Source organism: Spea bombifrons, chromosome 7 (genome assembly GCF_027358695.1).
Source record: "Spea bombifrons isolate aSpeBom1 chromosome 7, aSpeBom1.2.pri, whole genome shotgun sequence".
NCBI lineage: Eukaryota > Metazoa > Chordata > Amphibia > Anura > Pelobatidae > Spea > Spea bombifrons.
Window position 1 is genome coordinate 34,513,498 of NC_071093.1, and position 24,427 is coordinate 34,537,924.

At 40.6% G+C, this 24,427-nt stretch overlaps 1 protein-coding gene across 1 annotated transcript in view; it reads right to left on the minus strand.

The window, feature by feature from the left end:
- Positions 1-21,821, minus strand: part of USP7 (ubiquitin specific peptidase 7) — a 32,540-nt gene extending 10,719 nt beyond the window's left edge. The window contains exons 1-14 of the mRNA XM_053470422.1: positions 21,068-21,821; positions 10,739-10,843; positions 9,086-9,284; positions 8,179-8,317; positions 6,300-6,388; positions 5,678-5,786; positions 4,691-4,821; positions 4,210-4,264; positions 4,023-4,103; positions 3,854-3,944; positions 3,249-3,331; positions 1,475-1,584; positions 933-1,089; positions 262-406 (exon numbers count right to left, since the gene is read on the minus strand). Of these exons, the coding sequence (XP_053326397.1) occupies positions 262-406; positions 933-1,089; positions 1,475-1,584; positions 3,249-3,331; positions 3,854-3,944; positions 4,023-4,103; positions 4,210-4,264; positions 4,691-4,821; positions 5,678-5,786; positions 6,300-6,388; positions 8,179-8,317; positions 9,086-9,284; positions 10,739-10,843; positions 21,068-21,149 (1,576 nt within the window). The 5' untranslated portion in view covers positions 21,150-21,821. The remainder of the gene's footprint in view (positions 1-261; positions 407-932; positions 1,090-1,474; positions 1,585-3,248; positions 3,332-3,853; positions 3,945-4,022; positions 4,104-4,209; positions 4,265-4,690; positions 4,822-5,677; positions 5,787-6,299; positions 6,389-8,178; positions 8,318-9,085; positions 9,285-10,738; positions 10,844-21,067) is intronic.
- Positions 21,822-24,427: the final 2,606 nt, after the last annotated feature.

The following is a 24,427-nucleotide window of genomic DNA, read 5'->3' on the forward strand; positions in this document are numbered from 1 at the left end:
GCGCCAAGGAGGCGGGAGACAACTGCATTTCCAGGAGACTTGAGACAGCACAGGAGACAATACAAGACAATACAATGGTTTCAACTTGACTTTTCTATAGAATATGAAGCGCCAACCTTGGTGAGTTGCTGTAGAAAGAAGAAGTGAGGAGTTTGAAACCATAACTCTCATGCAAACCATCAACTCTTCCTTTAGTAAATAAAATACAACCTTTTTTTCTTCAACATATTGATGAAAATACAAGAAGCAGCAAAGACTTACTAAGCTTGGACTCCCTGATGTAAACCAACATATAAGCATTAGTGCAGTGTCGTACAGACAAGTCATCATCATGGCCTCCATAATTATGCTCAATTGCCTCTTCTTTTGTGCATCTCGACACCACATCGTCATCAAATTTACACCACTGCCATATTTTAAAGGGAAAAAGAATTAGACATGAACATACAATATAAAAAATGACAAGACGTAACAACATTTATAAAATAATTGAAAAGTTCCAGGATTATGGGATTTGCACACCGAAAATACTATGTGGCTTGCATGTAAGCACACTACTCCATTCTAGTGGAAGGGGTTAATAAAATGAATTTAATCAATGCGCTGTCGCATGTTCCAAAATGTCTAAGCAAGCCAAAAGGGGCCATGCAAAAATATAGAAATTTGGCAAGTTCAAAGCTGCTCCTCAGTAAATCATTGCTGTAGAATCACAGATTTCAAGAACTAATGCAACAATTCAAGCAGTGCGCTCATTGACTAAAAGTAGCATCTTAATTGCATTTGTTGAAGTTAAAAAATAAAACCGTCTTCTTTTTGAATTTACAAGGTAACATTTTTAAGTCGGTAATGTAAGAGAACCGATAAGACGACCAAATAATACTTTTGCATGACACACTAGCATATCCCCTCCTATATTCAACCCTCAAACATACTTTGCCTTCTCCTTTGGGATTCAAGTACACAACATAGTGTCCTCCGTGATTATCGCCACTGTGTACCAACACGGCATGTAAGACGTAATTTGCAGGATCTTTTGCATCTGGTTTCTGAAGGAATTCATCTAGTGCTAATTGCTCTGGAAATTCAAACCTGAAGGGGAAAAATAAGTTATAATTGTTAATGTGATCTTGCATTTTTTTTTTATTTTTTTAATTGATGTACAATGGTGTTAGAATTTCTGAAAGGCGGCACAAAAAAAAGGATTGTTATATTGGTGAAAGAATATAGTGCAAAAAGTCTGAAAAAAGAACCTACTAAGAAAGTCATTCTTACGCAAAACCCATTTTAGAGAATCTCACCATAGCACAACAAAAGAACTAATATTGCCCAACAGGAGCAGACTTAATGTTCTTATACATATATATATATATATATATTAAAGACCACATGTAAAGGTCGTATAAAAATAACACACTGATAGAGCCTGACGTAATACATGTCAAAGTACAGATTTGGTGGATTTTCATGCCATTACCTGTCGTTGATCTTGATATTTTGGTCTGTTTGCGGGTCGTACATGAATCTCATAAGTTGAAGATGCAATACCGGTGGCAGTGTTAGAAATTTCACACCTTTCTCTGCTTCCTACACACAATGAAATACATAAATATTAATATCATGTCTTCTTGGATTAAAAAATATAATTTAAAAGTGTTGTTCCATTTAATTACATCTTTGGCACATTAAACAAATTAACCTTAACAGAGCTGTACATTTTTTCCACTTTAATCATACGGAAACACTCTTAAACACAACCACTTGATTTCTATGGCAACAAGTGCTCAGCTTCCACGAGACTGAGGGCCATTACATTCCCTTACATCCAACTTATAGGATTTGTATATACATATATTCCCTATTTTGTTTTGTAACATATTAGGTGTATACCATGAAGAAAGGATTTGGGGATCTGGCCAATACTAACCCCATCTCTAACCCTAACACCTAACACAGCTACTCTCCACAATCAGTAATCCAAACACCTAACATGAACCCTAAGCCTAAAATGTGAAGAGGTGAAAGCCCAAAACAACCAAGATCTAAATCCAACATCTAAACCCTAGCCATAAAACTACCCTCCTATGGTAGAACCTAACCTAGAATTTAAAGAGGACATAAAGTCTATAATCATTGTGTGCCATCTGGTTGAGAAGACAAGCCAAATTAACACAGCTAATTTTATGGAGGTTAAGCAGAAATTGTGTGTGATCCGGTCACCCCTCTGCCACATGTGGGCAATTGTTACACAGGGTATACTATTTATTATGTATAAAAAAATAAGTATTAAAAACATATTTCAGGACAAAAGATTCTTTAAGAATTTGTGGCTTTATCCTAACTCACTAATGTGCTGTTTTCACATTCCTGATTTCCAAGGGTTAAACAAATGTATTGGAAATCCATAGAGCAGGGGTGTCCAACCTGTGGCCCTCCAGCTGCTGCAAGACTACATCTCCCAAACTCCTCTACCAGGTCCTTAGCTGAAAGAGCATTATGGGAGATGTAGTCCTGCAGCAGCTGGAGGGCCACAGGTTGGACACCCCTGCCATAGAGGTTTGTGGGGAGGGGGGGCGGCAGATGTCAGGAGACAACTAGAAAAGCCTGGGAGATTTATATTGGCTGTGGGTCACTGGGTGAAACTAGAAAAACAAGCACCATGGATCTCAAATCCTAAAGTGTTTTTGGGGAATAGGTTTCATGATGACCTTCACAATGGTGCTTGATCACACCCACGTAATGACTGCTATGACGTTCGTGCTTCAGGACATCAAGTGTTTTCTTCTGACTTAAACAGGTCATTAATCTTTTTACATATATATTTAGATGAGAAAGGCGCATTCATGCTGAGACGTTGGGGTCTCTGGCTTCAGTGCGTTCTTGTGGGTTTGCTGTCATACTGAGATCCGGTTTGCGTCTTTGTCTCTGTACTTGTAACAAATGTGTCATACACTTCATAGTGCGTATTTAATGGTGTGTTGGCAGCTTTTATTAGGATGGATTTGCAGAGCCATGGCTAACACATAACTTACCGCGAAAGACTGGGGAACACTAGGGCCTATTCAAATGGAAGAGGCCAGCAGTTGTAGCGCCTACAATGTTATTGGTACATTTTATGATGAAACTTTAAGCTGATGACTTACGGGTACATGTCCCTTTGGCAACCTAAAAATACCAACATTTTGTATATGGCTCACAGACGCTACATATATGCGCACGTATTCACCTCCATACATGATTAAAACCCATACCTGTAAGCCATGCTCCCCTGCATCGTACTTGTTATCACCATCTAATTGCTCCACCTCCACATAGTCAATAAAAGATTCGAATACTAAATAAAAAAACACAAAACACTGTGATTAACCAACAAAAAGAGAGAAAGAAAAAAAGATTGTACTCAACAGCTAGTAGAACTAACAAATACTTTAAGAACCCTCTTTGGTAAGGACTATTTTACACTTTACATGTTTACAACTAAATATTGTTTACAAGAAGTGACTTCTTCCCATATTGTTTTTTCAGTACTAAAGGGTGGTGTAAGTATATTGCGCAAGCATTTTATTGTGTTACCACACTTCTTAAAAAAGCAAGTGATTTTAGGCTGTAATAGACACTAGCGGAGTGACGTAAGGGGATCTTTAGCGTTCTTTAATTTGACAAAAGAACAAATGGTACTAAAGTTGCATATGTTAAAATAGATTATTATGCCACATAAAATTGCCAATCCGGGACCCAAAATGTAAAGACACATAGCTGTTTTTTAATGTTTTTTACATTAAAAAAACAGAACTGTGACAGCAATAAAACAGCATTAAAAAAAATACGATCAACGAACGTCTTGCCGTGTACTCACTATTTTTCTTTCCTTTAATGCTTAATTGTATATCATAGTAATCCTCTATGCGTTCGGACCGATAATCCACGTGTCTGCACTGTATATAGGACTAAAAGCAAGAAACATCAGAATCGGTTTAGCACCAAAAACACACATCTGTCCAAGAAAAACAAGCTATTACACGTACCACCATCTTTCCTCGGAATAATTTAGGTATGGTTCCTTCTACACACGTGCCTTTCATTTTGTTTTCCACGTTATCAAGTAACTGCAATAAGGAAACGTTTAGTTACGGACACACGATTTTGTCTTTTATGTGGTTAAAAGGCGACAGATTGATAGATATGCAAAGTTGCCTTTAAGGAAGAACTTACCACACGACATAGTTCTTGAACATCATGTTGCATAAAGCTGTCCAGAGTTTCCCACCTAAGATAACATGAGATATTAGAACCGCAGTGCCGCTTAGAGTACATTTTCTACTAGGTTCTGCCCTACAAAACAAATTGCGTGTCTTACATTCAAACCTATAATACGTGGACTGTTTTAACTTCGCATCAATGACGTTAAAACAATACTAGGCTGCCGGAAAGTGCGTACAAAATGATTTCTCATGAAGCAATGGTTTTCTGACAATGACTGCGTATACAGTGGCAATAAGCAAGCAGAATTGTAAAATATACTCCAGGTGTAAACCCACGTATGGACGGTGCGAGTGTATGTATGTATGCATGTATGTATGTACGTATTTATATATATATATACATACACAGCAATGTTGCCGTTATCACCACACCTATGTTTATTTTAGAGCTTCATAGTTCTGAATGCATTCGTGCAACACTTTATACTTACCCAAATGATTTTGTAAGCTTTTTCGTTCCTACAGGTTTGTCACTATGTTGCAGTTCATAAAATACACGCTGCAAAGCTAAGGGAACACTCTTGGAAGAGTCATCACCTTCTGTAGGCATCATATAGACAGCCTTGGAGTGAGAAAGAAAGCAATATTTAATTAGCAAATCAAGTGAAAATTAAAACCGCCACTAAAACACATTAAATAATTCTGCTTGTATTGCAAGCGTTTCACATATGCGCTTTAGGTGTGACAAAAAAAACACGTTGATTTTCATTTTCTTTTTTCATATTAAATGATGAATTGTATAGGTTAATATGGTTTAAAATGAACAAAATATATAATCTGTGTGTGGACACTAATGTAGAAAATGCAGTCATCCGGTGTGCTGTTTTGCAGATAATGTTGCATGCGCTCCTCAGGGTCTTAACAGACCTGCTGGGGAAGTTATCCGATTTTATAATAAAACCAATGGAAAAACTGGCCTTTGAGGGACAGTAAAGAAAATATCAACTTTATAGGCTGATATAGACTTAAATTAGGATGCCGACCAAAAGGCTTGCACCTACACATCAATAGGAATACTATATCATGGTAAAACATACATACAGATTACTGCAGACTAAGCTGTAATATATTACAGACAGCATCATAACGATGAAAGATCTAACCGATGCCTTTAACTTCAAACATCAAAGCTACATTGCAGAAGTAATGAGCGCGCATGAAGAAGTACAAGGAGGGAAGGGCAGCTGTTACAGTATACTGTGCATGTATACAGTCTATATTCCATAACATGTTAGAATGTAGATTAGATGTGTGTCAGGGCTATAGCAGTTTGTTATTTAGGACTACTGTGGGTTTGGTAATGTTTTGTTTGGTAACATTTAACCAACTTAACTGTTCTTGGGATAAAACCTACCGAGTTTGTTACTATTAACTGCAGAAGCAATAAAGTCAATAAAGATAAAAACGTTTCAAGATACCTTTCGAAGCTGGTTTGTGAAAAATAACGTTTGCAATAAACTGTTCATGTAACAAGTCGCTCCTTGGTTCTTCAAACCAACATAGCCAGTGTGCTTCTTTGAGTCCCACCTACAGAAGAGAAAAAGATGGGGGGGGTTTACAAACATTGGAAATCTATTTTTTCTCCTCCAAAAGGGAGGACAATTTCATGACACCGACCAGCAAAGCCAAATTGGCAAACACCTCAGCATAACTTACACAAACGGCGGCCACCCTGGCAAACACTCCTGATCACTGTCACTTGTGATAATTCCTACCTAACCACCTAATTATTGGCTCTTATTTGGCATTGAAAGCTCCTGCCTTTATGTCAAAAAGACTAATTACAATACCGGGGTAAATAAAAAGGAGCACATGTGCACAGCACAGCCATCATCATCATCTCTACTTCTGTGAGATGTAGAAACGATAAGCTACCTACCAGGCAGAAGAAGCACACACTCACGGTGTATAATCGGTGATATAATGGGGTGTTGGGAGCAGCGTTTTTTTGTTTTTAAGTAGTACCCCCTGTCCTGCCTCTCAAGGCAGAGCCCATCTAAGACCACGGAGATGCAATAAAAACTGCATTCAGATACTTACGCCACACCATGAGGAGCATCAGCTTGCACATATACTTCAAACGTGACTTTGTCATCTTCAACAAAGCCTTTTTCTGGATCAGTAACTTCCTGTAAAAAATAAAAAGAATGGAAAATGATGTGATGACTGTGGAAAGCTTTGATAATGTCCATTCCTAAGTAAACAGTTACCGTTAATCATAAATTTAGATACAGATCAGGTACGCAAAATAACCCCTTGAGACAGTAAGTCTCAGCATTTAACAAAACTTGCATTACATACAATGCAGCACAGAACACGAAGATCGGCACTTAAAGAGAACTATCAATAGCAAACAGTATATCTAACAGTCAATCACACACACAATGCAAATAAGTACAAATGTAACACTTCCAGGGGTGCAGAAATAATGACAGAGGATGGCGGGTGGGTTTGAGGCGCAATATTAGTGAGGCTTGCATGCCTTAATCTATTTCTGTCATCACTAGGAAACTGGGAAATAAACTAAAAGTAAGGAGACCCTACTAAACTTCTAAAGTAATAGCATCCAAAGCAAACATGCGTTAAACATTTACTACGATCCAAACGTGATGCCAACAAAAGCACAAGGAAAGGGACTTTTTAGACTTGTTTTTATCACACATGGAAAGGCGGACCAAGGGAAACGACAGCTGCTAATATTACACGGCTCTATGGCTGTGTGTCAGCCGATTGTACTCGAAGGGATATATTACAGGTGTAGGGTAGTGGAAGAGTCACTGCAAACAAGGCATCTTTCAAACACTACTCCAGTTAGTTAAAAAGTACATATATCTGGGGGCAAAAAAACATAGGGAAGGGGCAAAAGTCATTTTTCAATGTTTCCTTTTTATTAATTTAGTAAATCTTTTCTTTCCCTTTGGATGCTTCCATTACTGGGAAGGGTCTGTCCCTTGTATAATCCTGCAACAAGTCATAGGTTTTAATGGTCTTCTACTTCACAAGTGCCACCATTATCATAACAGCAAAGGACTAATATCACTCAGAAATGTTATCTTCCCCAGATCATATTGCTTGATAAAAGGCAGCTTAGAGAAAAAGAATTGACCCAAACGGCACATAATAGTTCTCATGCAAACAGAGCATGCTCTCAGAATCATTAGGGAACTTTTAATTCTTTTAGTAGATGTCCTTGCCAAAATAGAAAAGGGGGGGTATTATATTTGAAATTATATAAAATCTTTAAAAAAAAAAAACTTGAATTATGCTAGAGCTTTTTAAGAAAACATACACCCGGGAAGAGAGCAGAGATAAGCCTCCTAAATCTGTGTATGTCATTCAAACTGTTGTTGCCAACAAAAAAAAATGACTTATGTTATAACATGGATGGAAAAATGTCGGTTCTTTAGGAGGTGAATCCACCAATATGTGATAGCAAATGAAACCCAAACATCTGCGGCGGACGCACAGCACCAAGTAACCGAGGTGTCTAGCAAGGTCATGAGTGGCCGTGTGTGTGAAGGCGTAAGCGTGTGTGCAAGGGTGTTAGGGTACGTGTTACTGTATGGCATTAGCATGAGTGTGTGTCAATCTACGAGTGTCAGGGACGGCCTCATGATTAAGGGGCCCTGGAAGAATAGAACAGAAAGGGACCAAAGAAATACTGAACCAAGAGGTCACTAGCCCTACGCTCACCCCTGCGTTCTGTCCACCCCAGCGTTGCTCAGTCCTTGTCCATTCTATACAAGCTCACTCTGTGAGTAAGCCCAACAACTCCATCTAATCTTCGGGACCAGACATCAAACACGCTTTCTGTAGGGTTAACATGATGCTCAGGGATTTTTGATGATCCTGATCTGATAATCCTGGAATTATATGTATGCATATGTTGTGTATGTATATAGGCGACAACGACACTTACGCTCCATGCCATAAAATTGGAAAAGCCCCAGTCGTTCTCCTTGTGAAAGAACAAGTGACTAATGCGTCGACTAAATGATTTTTCGTCATCTTTATAATTTATTATCTTCAGCACAGCTTGGGCGTGACAAGACCATGACCTGCAAAATCAGAATCGAGAAAACATTAAAACTTCATTAGAAATAATAAAATATTTAGGTTTTGAAGATTAGTATTTATCTTATTTCTGCAATAACATACAAAACGATAACAATGAATACAGTGAAATTTCATAATACATAAGAACTTAATTTGAAGCAACACTTTATATGTTAGTTATATTATTTTGCACATACATAAATACTCCCCTCCCTTATGGTGATTTAAAAAGGGGAATAAATAAGCATTCTGCGAGATTTTGTGTCTATCATACGAACATAAAGTCTATGTATGAACATTAATCCAGGTGTGCCTCAGCCATTGATGACAACAAATTTCAAGTTGTGCTCTCTTTGTAATTACCCATAACCACCTACATAAGGTATGTTAAAATTGGACAGGGGAAATCCGTCCTCCATAAACTTAAGCCAATGTACAGCTATATTTACTTATTGGAGCAATATATCTCATAGCATTTACGCAATTCAAACAAATCATAATTCAGTCACACAACTCATTGCATTCAGACACACACACGCCAACCATCGGAAATGGGCACTCACACAACAACAGTAACACAGACACCACACCGGCACTCCCAGGCTGCTGACGTGAAGAGGCAGACATGGTTTGTGACAAGGATAAAATAAAAAAAAAATGGAATTACATGGCAATCATTCTATGAGCCCACACGGAAACTAAAGTATGGCAATCAACTGAATCAATTTGAATCCAACTCAAAGGTTACATTAAAAGACAAAAGGCCTTACGTCGAATCGGATTCCGCATTGCACTGAAGAAAGAATCCCACGCTTTTCTGGTGTGGTCTATCTGGATAAAACCTTGGCATTACCATAATTTTCCAAGGAAGATTGCGAACAAAGCAAGGAGGGCTTAGCACAGACTCACTGAGCCGGCTGAATCGCTCGACTGTAAACTGAAACGTAGCTTCTGATCTCCAGCTAGTATCTAGAAAGAAGATTGAAACGGTCAGTAGCTAGAAAGCACGGTAAATTTACATTGTCTAGAGTACTTACTCGGTTTGTGTAACAATTAAAAAGGTACGTTTTATTTCCATTGTGAATTAAAGTGAACAAAATATTCCTTCTAGAAAATACTACTGGCCACATCCTTCACTGACCGCTAGAGCAATACCCCCTAATCTTTATGGATTATATTTTCTCTCAGCTCATCTATTTCTTTTTCCATTAGAGAGAATTTGTTTGGTCTTTTTGACTACAAAAACATTGCTTATCGAACGTACTTTTCTTTAGTCACATGCATCTGATATCCTGGGTTCACCTGCTTTCGGAAGGACGGGCGCAAACAATTTAAATTTGAAAAGACCGCCATCAAAAAGGTCTCACTTCTTCTACAGGTAGAGCAGTTATAGAACAGTACAGCATCTAACCATAAGCATCATCGCCTTCAGGGACCATTCTAAAAGCCTTGTGGCTTCTCCATCAAAAATACAGCACACAGGGCTAGACTATTCACCATCCTTTGCACCAACTTGGGCAAAATGTGTCCCATGTAGTAATGCAAATAGGCAACTTGTCTGAATGTAGAATGCAAAGCAAGTAGTTAGAAATTCCCCGTAGTCTGAGGAATCATCAGTTATGTACAAGCTCCAGAGTGCTTGGAATAGAAGAATTAAATGGTCCACAACTGGTTCATATGCAATGCATGAATGATAGATGTATATTTTACAACAAGCTCGTCCATGTATTGTTTATGTTGCCCCAAGACCTCAGCACCCTGCCTGGTAGAGACACAAAGCTGCCCAAACCCTCCTCTGATCTCGTCTATTCTCTTACAGCCCTGCAGCTTCCAAAAACACATAAAAAGACCTAATGTAATCTGGAGATGCAGCTGAATACATTCTGGCGGGTTTCTCTGCAAACTGTGAAAACAATCCTGAAATACATGGAAATGTTGCTTGAAAAAAAAAAGCAATGAAAAATAAAATTACCAGGGATTGGTGACCAAATGGATGCTTGATAAGGGTCTGAATGCACCTAGAGAAGTACCCTGGGCTGTCTTCCTGCCAAAAATGGATTATGGGGTATTTTGAGCTGCTGGGCTGCTAAACAGTCACAGATGAGACAAATGTGTCTCAAAAGCCTCACAGAATAAAATGCTAAATATTCTTGTTTGGAAAAAGGAATAGGCATGTCCAATTTTCTGTCCTGTAACTTCCAAAACATGTTTAAAAAAACTATGCATTTGGGTTTTTTCAAAATTTAGGCACGTGAATATATTTTATGGTATTTTGGTCAACTGAACTGGATTAGGGATAATTTTTGCATTAGAAAAAGCTATAGTTTTCCCCAAACAAAGTTCTATCTGTACTTTATATAATTTGTGCAGGTGCACAAAAACAAAATTGAAAAAAAAAAAAAACTTCAAGAAATATTTCATACCATCTTCCATGTCCTCCTCTGTATTGTTGTGGCCATCTGCAATGGAGATATTGCCATTAATGACAGGATTTTGAGTGATTCTTGGGGGTTCATCTGTTTCTCCACCTTAAAAAAGGAGAAAATCACAAAATGAGAAAGGAATTAGAATTTTGTGCATTCAGTAAATCTGCCATAATGTAACTGACATTTTGTTAATATACTTCAAACTAAAAAATCCACAGCAACTAAAGTGTTTACAAAGCAGACATAAAATACTTTCTGCGGGATTGACGCAAAGGACAAGAATAATAAAAAAAACAATATCCAAGCAACCGAAGATCAAAGAAATACTAAAAATACTAAAAACAAAACCTAGTTTTCTTAAAAGCGCCCCCACCCGCTTCATACAGTTATCCAGATCATGTACATATATGTAGGCTACATATGATGCCTCTGTAGGCAAAAATAGACAACATATTACAGGGTAGGCGCACAGTGTTAATTACTGATTTATACAGAACCATTGCGGTATACAAAGCTTAACAATCAGCATACAAGACATAATGGCGCATCACAAAACACAAAAAGGTCGCCCGCATACAATCTAGAAATAAAGGCTTACATGTAATAATCGTGCTAAGGTAAAAGTATAGGCTGGATCTACATTTTCAGAAGCATGACATCCTTTTTGCATCTCTGGAGCACCTCAAACTTGAGGGCTACAACTCCCATCATATCTATTCTGGCAAGCTGTGATTGGAGTTATAGTAGCCAAAAGCTCATCAGCTGATGATTGGCGCATGATCGATCTAATGGTAATCTCACATGTGCAGTTAAACATACGTGGCTGTCGGCTCAGGAGTGGATCAGCAGCCTTTGCGTTCACCAATTGCTTAACGCGGGACACAAAGCAGCACTAAATAGGTATCCGGACAGCATTCTGAGCAGTTTGTCTTCCATGTATCTCCTACACAGTAGGCATTATAGGTGATTAAGGCCTCAGCCTCCACACACAAGTTCAAGGCATTGCTTGTCTTGAACTCGCCCGTCTCGCTTTCACATCTCCTCTAAGTTTCCAATCTCAGGGAAACATTTAACACAACCATGAAAATAGGACACACCAGCACATCCTGAAAGAAGGGGTCACAAACGACAGAAGCAGCGGAAAATAATTTTTCTGGGGTTCTCTCGCCACTACGTTGAAGATCGCAATGTCTACAACAGCCTGGACTCTCCTGAAAAAAGCGTTGCTAGGTGTGAGCGGACATCACAACCGAGTGAACGGCTATTCATGTCTCCCTTCATGTGGTATACCAACACTCATATTGACTGAAAAATTGGTGTCTCCAGAAGCATGAAGTGTCTTAACAAATGTAACCTCCGCCCGCAGAAGCCAGTAGAGAATATTCCCACGTATACAACCTACGGTATAACACCAAAAGTATGTTAACACCCCTCCTAATTATTGAGTTTAGGTGTTTCAGTCACACCCATTGCTGACAGGTGTATAAAATCAGGAAAATAGCCAGCCATCTCTATAGACAAACAGTAGAAGTAGAATGGGTCATACTAAAGAGCTCAGTGACTTTAAACATGGCCCTGCTAGATCTGCCCCAGTCCATTGTGTTATTATGAAATGGGAACATCTAGGAGTAACAGCTCAGCCACAGAGCAGTAGACTACGCGCACCCACAAGCACCAGGAGCCTCCTGAAACAGGTTTCCAGCATCAGCTGGAGGGGTGTAAAGCACATTGCCGCTGGACTATGGATCAATGAAAACGTTCTCTGGGGTCATGAATTATGCTTCACTATCTGGAAGTCTGATGACTGCTGCAAAGTTTGGTGGAGGAGGGATAACTTGACTGGCACACTTTTGGGATGGACTGGAACAGAGATTGTGAGTCAGGCCTTCTGGTCCAACATCAGTGCCAGGCCTCACAAATGCTCTACTGGATGAATGGGCGACAATTCCCATAAAAATACTCCAAAATCCTGTGGAAAGCCTTCCCAGAAGAGTGGAAGCCGTTCTAGATGCAAGGGGACAAACTATATATTAATGTCTATGTATTTAGAATGCAATGCCATCCAAGTCCCTGTTGGTGTAAAGTTCAGGTGTCCCAATACTTTTGTCCATATAGTATACCTAGATATTTTGGGACAAGGGAGTAACATCTGGAGATTTCTATAGATTTCGCTTTTCTTTTATGGTGTTATATTGTGATTTATGTTCTCTACATATTTTTTTTTTAAATCACTGACCACTTTTGCTTGGATTAAACATAAAAAGCTTCACATTGGATAGCACATTACTGTTTTTTTTGTAATTTTGACATTTTACTTTACTCTAAATCGGGTTTTTCTACACTTTTAGTAAATAAAGAGGTTACTGAAGTCTTCTTAGGTATTTAAGGTGTAGTTGTCTCTCTCCCTGCAGGGCCCAGAGCAAGTGAGCCTTAAGGGTTGTTTTCCGGTTAACGCTTTCACACTCATGTGTCCCCTTGATGGCATGGTGAGAGCTGGCAGGTAGTGGCTCCTGTGGGACACCCATGAGAACGTGAAAAGGAAAAACATCCAGTCCCGATTCGGCTAATTTTTTAAACATCGAGAGCTTTCTTTCAATGTTAATAAACATTAATTAAAAGGAATAGGACCAGAAACAGGACCTTGGCGCAGGTCACTTAAAACGCTTGTCCGATTAGAACCGAGCCTTCTGAATTGTACAAACCCGGACATGCGATACGTTACTGTATCAACAGCTTTTGCAAATTCCAGGCATATGCCTGTCTGATCCGCATGGTGACAGATTTACAAAAAAAAAAGCAGCATTACTATAGGAGAGGTAGATTTACAGGGTAAAGTATTTTTTAATTTGAGCATTAAATACAGTAATATAGATGAGCACCGAGGGAAACTTGGTTCTGAAGTCTGCCACTGCTGCCGGTCACATGTTGAGTGTCTATTCTGACTCAAACACCTCACCGAGTTGTTTATGAAAATTCTAAAGAGCCAATGTAATCCCCTTCATCCACAGACATTCATTAGCCGAGGTATCAGTGTCTGGGTGATTAGGACTAAGCCAGCCTTTTGTTTACCAGAAGCGGTATGAAAAGGAGCGAGTGCTTGTCTGGCAGAGAGGGTGAAGAGAAGAAAAGGGTCTATTCACTAAAGACAGCTTTCAGGAGAGTTGTGGTTTCTGCTCCTTGACTTTACTTATACATGATGAAGGACTAACCCCAGTGGGCTGGCATGGCTGGCCCAGTATGATGCATAGTTCATAATCAGCCATTATTCAGGGCCAGCACAGCCCATGATAAATCATAAGCAAAATTGCTAAAAACAAAACAGAGTGTTTGCCAGTGTTTTGTCCATTTTAATTTCCATGTTACCACTAATATATCATACAAACACAAGTCCGTTAAAAAAAAAAAAAATATCCCTTGTAAAAAATACAATATAAAACATTGGATCATATCCTCAAATGGGGAAAGTATTATAGATGGGATTTTATTGTAAACTGCTGCGGTATCGCGGTGCGAACCAGAATATAAAAGCCTAATGGGGGTCTGCATAAAAAACAGAAGCAAAATGTTATTTCTATCAAACAGACCAACATACATTTGTCATTTTTATTGTAAAGGCATAAACCCGAACAGGCGGTAATACTAAATTGTACTGGGAGTCACAATATATCAAGTTTGCCCTACTACACCATATAGTTTGAAGAAAAGGAGAGGGGAGATGTAATAGAAACGTTTAAGGTCATAATTGAAAACGCCATCAGAAGTGGTAAAGCATGCATTGGATCCAAGACGAGACCAAGAACTGAATACGGTCCGAGTCTTTACAACAGGAATATTCACAAACTAGATTACATTACGTTTATCCATATAGCCCCAGGAGATTCCGTTACAAGAGTCAGTAAAATAAAATGAACCGGTCCAAAAGGAGAAGCGAGCCCTGCTCTTGTGGGCTTACAATAGGAAGGCCAAATGGTTCTTACGTGAAGTCAATTTCTATTTTTATGTTTATCACATCTAATGGGAAGCTGAAAAACATCGATCCAGCTAATTGTTCGCAGGGTGGTGAACTCCCATGTCGCCCTAAATACATTCAAATATGCCCTGAGAAAAAAATCGTCAGAACGACAAAGGGACATAATAGAGAAAGAGTAACCGCACTCATTCTGTGATGTTTGGACATGCCCTCCCCGCAGCAGCGACAGCAGACGGGTTCCATTAATGTTGTAGACACCGCCGAGGTCTCTGATGACTCCATTATTGCTGATCACACATGATGTAACTGGGAAAACAGGGCTTTACAGGTAATACTAAATGTATCTAGTAAGCACTGTTACTTCTACAAATACGGTTCCAAAGGAACTGTAAGACACCTACATAACATTTATAAGAATTTTCATCTATGTGGCAGATTTCTGAAATTCTCAGATTTGTAGCAAACTTCTCATATCTTTCAGAATCTTCAAACAATTATTTTCTTCACAAGCCAGGAAGCGAGCCTGCGAAGCCAGTCTCCAGGGTCCTAAGAGTATTAACCTGATAAGCCTAATAAGTGAGCGGTGCACTTAGGCGGCTGCATCGCACAAAGACTCCCTGTAACCCAAGCACAGATCGGCAAACATGTACCGGCAGCCAAAAGGCACTCCTACGTACAAGATGGCAGCATCGTGTATGGCGTCCTCTCATTCCCAGCTACCATGATTTTGTTGGACATTCATCTCAGACCTTTCCTTCATTAACCATGCAAGGTACATACATTTTTTTTAAAAAAATACAGCATGAAATCCTTGTCTATTTTTAACGTAATCATTTAATGTGTGGTTTACATACATTGTGCATAGTGTGTATGTGAGGTACAGAAGTATACATCCTGCAGATCTACTGTAACCAAGAAATCCTCAAGGTGTGGAAGACTGATGGAAGCTTGAACGTTTGCCGTTATTGACCTTCTGATACACTGTACAATGACTGAAGAAACCAGATCAATATTCAGTGAAAATGTCCCATATTGATCAGGCACGATGCTATGCAGTACCCCCTCAGAAATATTTTGACACTTTTACTAGGGCAGCTCTTCAAGGAAACACACAAAACACCTATCAGTAACGGACACTTCAACAGTGACCTGGGTCCTCATGAAGCTTTCATGGAGAATCCCAGCTTGTAGCAGTGTTCTAAGATACCAAGCAACCAGACGTCAGTGATAGCTTGTCATAAAAGATGGAGCCAGAGTTGCAGTCTCAAGAGATAGCTACATCATAGATGAACATGTTTGGATTGCTGAGGAGCATCTGGTGAAGCTCTGCCAAACCTGTCAGGAAAACCTATATGGTGGACATCGGAGGAGGGAAAAATGGAGCATCAGCATGTCTTCCATGAGTCCTTCTATCCCGAGGCAGGGATTTACTGCATTCTTCTTTGGGAGTTGTGCCAATTGTCAACTGAACAGTGCGTGAACTTGAAACGGGAAGGAAGACAGCTTCCTTTTGGATGGGAAGTCAGTCTAAGGTTACAAAAAAAAAAAAAAAAAAAATAGAATACAAGAACCATTCAGCCCATCTAATCTGCCCGTTTTTAGGGTTCAGCCAAAAAGTGCGTCAACGGCAGATAGAGCCAAAGCATTCGCTGACATTCTTATGTATTCAACAGAAGCATGACATATAGTCAGGGGTTGGACAGATATAGAGCAGGGGAGCACAACTCCAGTCCTTCAGGGCTGCAAACAGGCCATATATTTTTATTTTTTTTAATATCCCAGCTTGCGCACATATGATTCAGGTATACATGCATTAAACTGTCATCCTCTGGGAATATTACTTTTGGCTACTAGAATATATATTGGAGAATATCCTTCTATCCTTTGGTGCTGCAATCAATCTCTGTTCAACAGAATTCCACTTCCTGAATATAACATCCTTGAGGACTTCTTATGATGGAAAAAACACCTATAAAGGCTACTAGAAAACAAAGCTACACACTTAGACAAAGGCTCAATTAAACAGAACTAAACAGTGTTTTTTTGGTTCTCAAAAACATTTAAAACTGTAATAAAGATAAAGATGCATCAAAAGGTATTTTGTAAAGTACATTCATGTGTTCTTAATCTCTAACAGTCCAGTTTGATGTTCTTGAGCCTTCTATATGTATTCCGCTTTATGTCTGTGCTTTGGCTAGACTGTAGAAAAAATATTTATCAATATCTAGATCTAGAATCCAGAAAAGTAGGCAATTTAAATGTTTAATTATATCTTACTAAAACATTGTACTGTCCACATTCACATAAATAAATAAATCCCCGTACTAGATTGTGTTAGGTGTGCTACAGTGAACTGTACCAAGGGCCACAGTTGTTTGGGCTACAGAAGCCAAATCTGCTGTGCTATCTCCGGCCCCGGGGTATTAAACGATATCTTATGGAGAAACAGCCATTCCCTCTAGACACTTTCCAGGGGTGCCTCGGAAGCCTAAGTCCACGGATATCAATTGAAGACATGGGAATAACAGGCAGACTCTGCCAATTGTGATTCCTCCACAGGGAATTGCCTTTACAGTACACGCACTTACATCATCCTCCGACACGAGTCAGACAGCACCGTTGGGTCACTAAATGTGCATTAATTACCCCATGTAGCAAGTCAATAGCTTACTACTTGCGGCCTTACAGCATTTTTCCACTAAAACTGGTAGTTTCTGCTCATCGACTTTACACTGAATTGCAAAGGGCCATCGTGAGTCAGTCTTGAAAAGGACCTCATCTATTTGAATAAGTAGGACGCAACTGCGTTACCACCGAATACTTTTTTTGGCCAAGTAAATAAAGCTAGACAAAAGAATGTGTGTGTGTAGGTATCAGGTCAAGGGATAACTTGCCTTTTTATTTGAAATCTTTGTTTTAGCATTTAATTAAAAATGCATACTGCTGTATAGGTCTTTTTAGGAAATGTAGAAGGAAAATAAGGTTCGGAGTGAATAAGGTGGAAAGAATAGGTGGAGGATATTCAACCTTCGGTAATCACCCAGCTATTTCTAAAAGCTGTAGGTGATATAATTACCTCCAGTCAGCTTCACTGCTGGCTTCCAGGAGAGAGGGCTCTACAGAGACCTTCTTGCCACCGATTGGCCAGTCAGTAGTCCCTAACAGATCACAGAGATGATGTTACGCTGCAGCTTCTCCTGAAGGATAAGTCGCTTATTTTGCATGGATTTGCATACCTTGCAGTACAGACTGATTAACAAAGCATTTTATCCTGTGCCACAAATCGGCCAGATTTCTTCAGTTGCTCTTTCCCTATGTGACATGATTAAAAGAATCTCCATAGCATTGCTCTTTCTGGACCAACAAAGTGTGCGGCTCATAGCTCATTCCACCGCTCATAGCTCATTCCACCGCTCATAGCTCATTCCACCGCTCATAGCTCATTCCACCGCTGTTGTAAACAGAGATGCTTTGCTGTAGTAGGTGCTTTAATATTCCTGGTGGAGGGGTGATTTTTTTTGGTGCAGAGAAGGATTGGTTTCCCAGTCTGGATTAAAATACATAAATCACGACTACGGCATTGGGGTTGTTTGCCCTCTTTTGGACAAAGTGCAACAACTCCTGCAAACTTGCACTTAAGTGGAATTAGTGAACATCACAGAACATTCTGGGGCCACCGGGAGGCATCACAAATACGCATGTACCTTAACACTTTAATAGCTTAGGTTTTTAAGGTGTTCTGACCTAAAAAGCGCTATGTTAAGTATTCCTTACTGGGAGTTTGGAAAATAAATGATGGGGGTTCAGGACCGAATCACTATTTTGAAAAAATTGCTAGCGTGTATATTTGTGATTTATCATGACAATATAAATATGATAAAATCCTTAAGATGTTCATTAAGCGGTTCTGCCCCTAGCTAGCTGCCCCTAAAGTAAAACCAAGCCATCGACATTGGTTGAAGTACTTTGACAGTTTGGTGAAAGGAGGGTATGGGGACATATTCAATCTAATTGGGGGGGGGTCTGTAATCATAGAAAGATTAGCAACCCCCGATCTACATTGTTAGATTGGGTATCAGACTGCAGATATGCAGGGACTTATCTTGGTGACAACTGCACCAAAGTTTGCTTAGATAAAGATACCTGATCAAACGTTATTAATAAAATAAGTAGTATTCTAAAAATAAGCATCCCGGTGCATAGTGATAACGTCTATATTGGAATAACATTTTGTTTTTAGAATTAATGTTCCGAGGGTATAAATGTGTTAACGTTTCTTTATAACATTAGTATAACATTACTAAGCGTGCGTGAAATACGCAAGACACACCGGCGGGGTACGACCTGCACGGCCAGAACACATACCCCGGATTGCTTCGGTACAGAACTATACTTTTAAACGGGGTAATTTAAACCAGGGGGCTGCTAAACTGCCCCTAACGTAACCTCCGGACAGCAAACTGATCTTTGAAAGGAGAAAGCTTGAGCTTTGGTTCTCCATCATGACGAGAAGACGGGTCATTAACTGCAATGATGTCAGGAACACAAACTGGTGTTTGCTTACATACTTGCAATTTGCGCTCAACCGAGATACATTTCCAGTAACAATATAACGCGTGTGTGAAGAAAACACACATTTTGCTACAAGATCTGTGAGACGGTTGGGGAAAAGGCTGTAGGGAAAGCGCCAAGTGAGCCCAGGGAAATACCGTAGACTGTCTATCTTTGAAAGAAACCTTTTGTGGCACTTCTCCTCCGCTGCTCCGATGATATGCATATTAACGAATAAAGAAAAATGGATTTCATTCCCAATATTTGCCTTTTTTATATTTAATTCTTCTAAATGACACCTAAATGTAGAAGAGAGCAGACAGCCCCGATGGATGGATTTTTAGCTTGGCTGGACAGGAGAAAGTACGATTAAACATTTAGATAATGGCATAAAAATACCCGTCAGGAGAAGATTAACAACCCGGCACCTACCTTCAGGTCATACGGCCAAACTACCTACAGAGTTCGGCCCCCCTTGGAGAAAGTTTGTGTGAAAAGCAGTACAGCTGCAGGCAGCGGGGATGGATAAACCGTGTTCCAAGAGACCTCAGATCCTGAAACACTCGTATGACTCCATCTTTTCCTACGCTGGCTCAAAAAAACTCCAAGACCACCCCCCCCATCATTTAGGGTCCCAAACTATCAGACGTACAGCTCGAAGACTATACTGCTCCAAAATATGAATAATGCCAGATCCAGAAGTATGACACCTCCTCGTAAGGCGATGATTGTTCAGCTGCTGCCGTCAGATTTAAACAGCAGGGAAAACTGGTAAATATATAGTATTTTTCTATAGTCTTCCTAATAGGACTTGAGAGTTTAGGGCCGAATGGAGTTTTCTGACAGATGGCCGTATTGCATCATACTAGCGATCTACCAAACACCCGTAGACAGCAAACACCTGAACGCCGCCGAGAGAACCCGGCCGGAGCCACCGCCGAGAGAACCCGGCCGGACCCAGCAAATGCTGCATCACAAACATATCTAGGGCACTTGCATATTATTATTATGCAAGGCTTCTTACAATACATATATTCAAGGGGTATCATAAGACTAGAACCGATTTATTAAGTGGAGAGGGCCCTGCTTACAATATAGAGCACATATTCACTAATAACTTAATTGCTAAATATATAAATGGGTTAAAGGTGTGGGGGTTTTTTACCCCTTAATGAAATGAGAAATATTTTTTGTACGGCCGTTACTTAGAAGATGTTTATGAGATCTGGTCAGGCATTGTGTATAGAAAGCCAGGAGAGGATGACAGCGGCATGGGAAGAGCGGTACGTAACAAGATGCGGTACAACTAGTCACAACATCGCTGCCAAAAACTCTACTGGGACATAAAGAATAAGACTGGAAAGTGTGCCGTGTCTTAATGACGCAGATACCGCCACGGATGTGGACGGTGCCACAGAACCACTACATATTCCCGAGGACGGGATCTATAACGGGAACGACCAGATAATACAAACAGACAATTTGACAGCAGATAAGAAGCATTAAAGCCTCATACCAAGTACCTCTACCACTTCTTCTGGGAGGCTGTTCCATTTATCTACCACCCCTCAGTAAAGGAAAACTTACTTACATTGTATCTAAGCCTCTGACCCTCTGTTTAGATTATAAACTCCTGTTCTAACAATCCTCATTCTTTGAGATAGAATTCCCGTGTGCACTTTGGTGAATCTCTTCTATCGTACCCTTTCTGTCCTTTACATATTGCGATACGCATTTACAGTACAGACATCTCGCCACCGCAGTAATCGTATATTATCGCAATATAAAGAGCAGTGAACGCGTACCTTCCATTTCCATGTCCTCGGGTTCGCTGAGCTGCTGCTCCCCTGGTTTCTGGTGCTGCTGATGATGGTGGTGATGGTTCATATCTCTAGGTTCAGCCTCCTCAGTCAAACCTGCTCGCTGCGCCGGCTTGGCCTGTAGGGCCAGCGGGAGTGGGGCGGAAAGCGGCCTCAATTGGGCCTGCGCAGCGGCGGTAGCCTGGGCCTTTCCCGTAGGCTGCAGTAGATGCGGGGTAGCGAGATCCGAAGAAGCCGGCGGCAACGAAACGCGGACGTATTTGCTCGCTATTCGCCCAATTTCGGCGCCGTTAGGAGATGGGAGGAAAGCAGCTGCTTCTCCCCGTGGGCCTTCAACTGCTGCTAGCGGCGAGTGACTGGGGAGCACCGACACTCCGGGGAGGGCTCTAACAGCGATCAATTTGCGAGGGATTATTAATCGCCACGAGACCTTGCAGCTCCGGGCCGCGGGGAGCTCCTGTGCTTTTATGCGGTTCCCTCCTCAAGTGCATTGGTCGAGTAGCAGCCCAACCGGTGCAAAGGAGAGCCCAGAGGCCTTATATTATCCAAGCCCCCGAATACGCTTCTAGACAGCACATCATATACCCCGCTCCACACAGTACCCTGGCTCTTTATTTGTGATTTGCAGGACGAGCCAACCCCATGCAATGGTGTTCGTTCTCTTAGAACTTGCTTTATCGGGTATCCTCCTTTTCTAGACTTGCCGCTTCAACAGCCCCACTGTGGAGACGCCAGATTCTCAAAATGGCGGCTCAGTGAAATGTCATATCCGCATGAGGCAGCGTGATAGAGGTGGGAGGAGGAAAGAAGAGGGAGGAGAAGGAGGAATGGAGAGACGGGAGGGAGGAGAAGGAGGAATGGAGAGACAGACAGGAGGGAGGAGAAGGAGGAATAAAGAGATGGGAGGGAGGAGAAGGAGGAATAAAGAGATAGGAAGGAGGAATGGAGAGATAGGATACATTGATATTGGGGTTGTTACATATTCCAAAATAATGAAATATCACATTTAAATTTCCAGTAGCCTTTATTAAACTGATACATTAGAGAGGATGCTGTAACACGCCTTTCGTGTCATAGATAGTGGATAACAAGGCTCATGAGAATGCAATATTAATTGCAGTTATTTTGGGATAACTTACTTTTCCATCCTATATTAATTCCTCAGTCATTCCAAAATTGTTTCCAGAGCTATCTCTCCCAAAATGTGCTGGAAGGAATGTGGTACCCGAAACATTGTTGTCATGGTTAGAGCCACGTATGTATGCTGACACGTGCTTCATGAAAAGCAGGATAGGGATGGATAATTATGTCTCTTTTAGGTACAATCCAGTCACTATTTAATATGAAAATCAGAAGATGAAGTCCTCAATCAGCTGCTGATGTAATACCAACTATCCTTAAGAATCAGGCCTTAAAAATTGAGGTGTTAATGCCTAATGACGCTATAGCTGGTTTGTTCTCCAGCACTACTAACCATAGCTGCTCTGTGATGAGGATAAGAGGTTAAGGGGTACTTTCAAGACAGTGTTTTTTCCACAGCTAGTCCACTACCAGACCAAGAGCATAGGACAGATTGTAATCAGATGTCTGTTTACGACACTGTCTTAGTTTATCGAAAAATAAACATAAGAATAAACATGTAAAAGAACAGGGTATAAGAATTCAAGAAATCGAAGATGAGATGCCACCTTAGCCAATACCTAAAATTCCCTGCTACAAATTTCCATGCGAAGATGCAATACCACCAAGACCCAACTTGTATTTATTGAGTGAGAGCCATACCTGGTGCACCAGTTCAATAGAGGCTGAAGAAGCCGAGAGTCGGGGGACAAGCTCCAGATCACGATCACGATCACCTTCTGATTTCACACCAAGTTTCCAGATCCCCTATAAGTAACCTTCCAGCAGATGAACGATTTGTCAGATTTTACAAAATCTAGCCAGGTGGACCAAGCTTGTGTGCAGTTTGCTTCTTTTTTTATATTGGTCTGTAAGGACATCTAATTTCAGAAAAAGAAATAGCTTCACTTTATGTAATGGAAGATCTGGCTTACAAGCAAAGGGGCGATGTTAAACCTTAGCAGTTTCACAATCATTTTTTTATCGGCTCTGCTCCACATTAATTTCAAAGGACCAATTGAGTCGACTAGTTTATACTGGTTATTGTAAAGGGAATGGCCAGAGCTACTAAATGACGGTAAATGACAGCAAGACAAACCCTAAATCTATATATATATATATATATATATATATATATATATATATATATATATACTCACTGGCCACTTTATTAGGTACAACTTGCTGAGGTTCAAACCGAGCATCAGAACGGGGAAGAAAGGGGATTTAAGTGACTTTGAGCATGGCATGGTTGTTGGTGCCAGACAGGCTGGTCTGATTCCAGAAACTGCTGATCTAATAGGATTTTCATGCACAACCATCTCTAGGGTTTATTAGAGAATTGTCTGAAAAAGAGAAAATATCCAGTACAACGTGTGTGGGGGAAATATAAACACAAAAATACTACTGCTAACAAAGGCTGGTGGTAAATTGCGTGCATGGAAAGAGTTAAAATACCAGCATTTTAAATACCCTGGGGTGTCTAGTTTTCAAAAGTATATGGTTTTACTGGGCACATTAAATTGGCCAGGCTCGAAGATGTACCAAATAGGGCATGGGCACAGGATCACCAAATGTCAAAGTTGAACATTAAAAAAAATGTGTATGCTTCAAATGTAGCCCTTTTGCCCCAAATGAATGGGTTAATCGCTGGTGTCCCGGTGGCCATGGGGCGGAGGAAGCAACACTCGGCGGGCGTACCCAGTCGTGGTACGGGTTGGCCCCGTCACGGACGCCCCACAGATGCTCAAGAGGGTTTAGGTCTGTAGACATGCTTGGCCAGTCCATCACCTTTACCCTCAGCTTCTTTAGCAAGGCAGTGGTCGTCTTGGAGGTGTGTTTGGGGGCGTAATCATGCTGGAATACTGCCCTGCGGCCTAGTCTCTGAAGGGAGGGGATCATGCTCGGCTTCAGCATGTCACAGTACATGTTGGCAATCATGGTTCCCTCAACAAACTGTAGCTCCCCAGTGCCGGCAGCACTCATGCAGGCCCAGACCATGACACTCCCACCACCATGCTTGACTGTAGACAAGACACACTTGTCTTTGTACTCCTCACCTGGTTGCCGCCACACAGGCTTGACACCATCTGAACCAAATTAGTCTATCTTGGTCTCATCGGACCACAGGGCATGGTTCCAGTAATCCATGTCCTTAGTCTGCTTGTCTTCAGCAAACTGTTTGCGGTCTTTCTTGTGCATCATCTTTAGAGGAGGCTTCCTTCT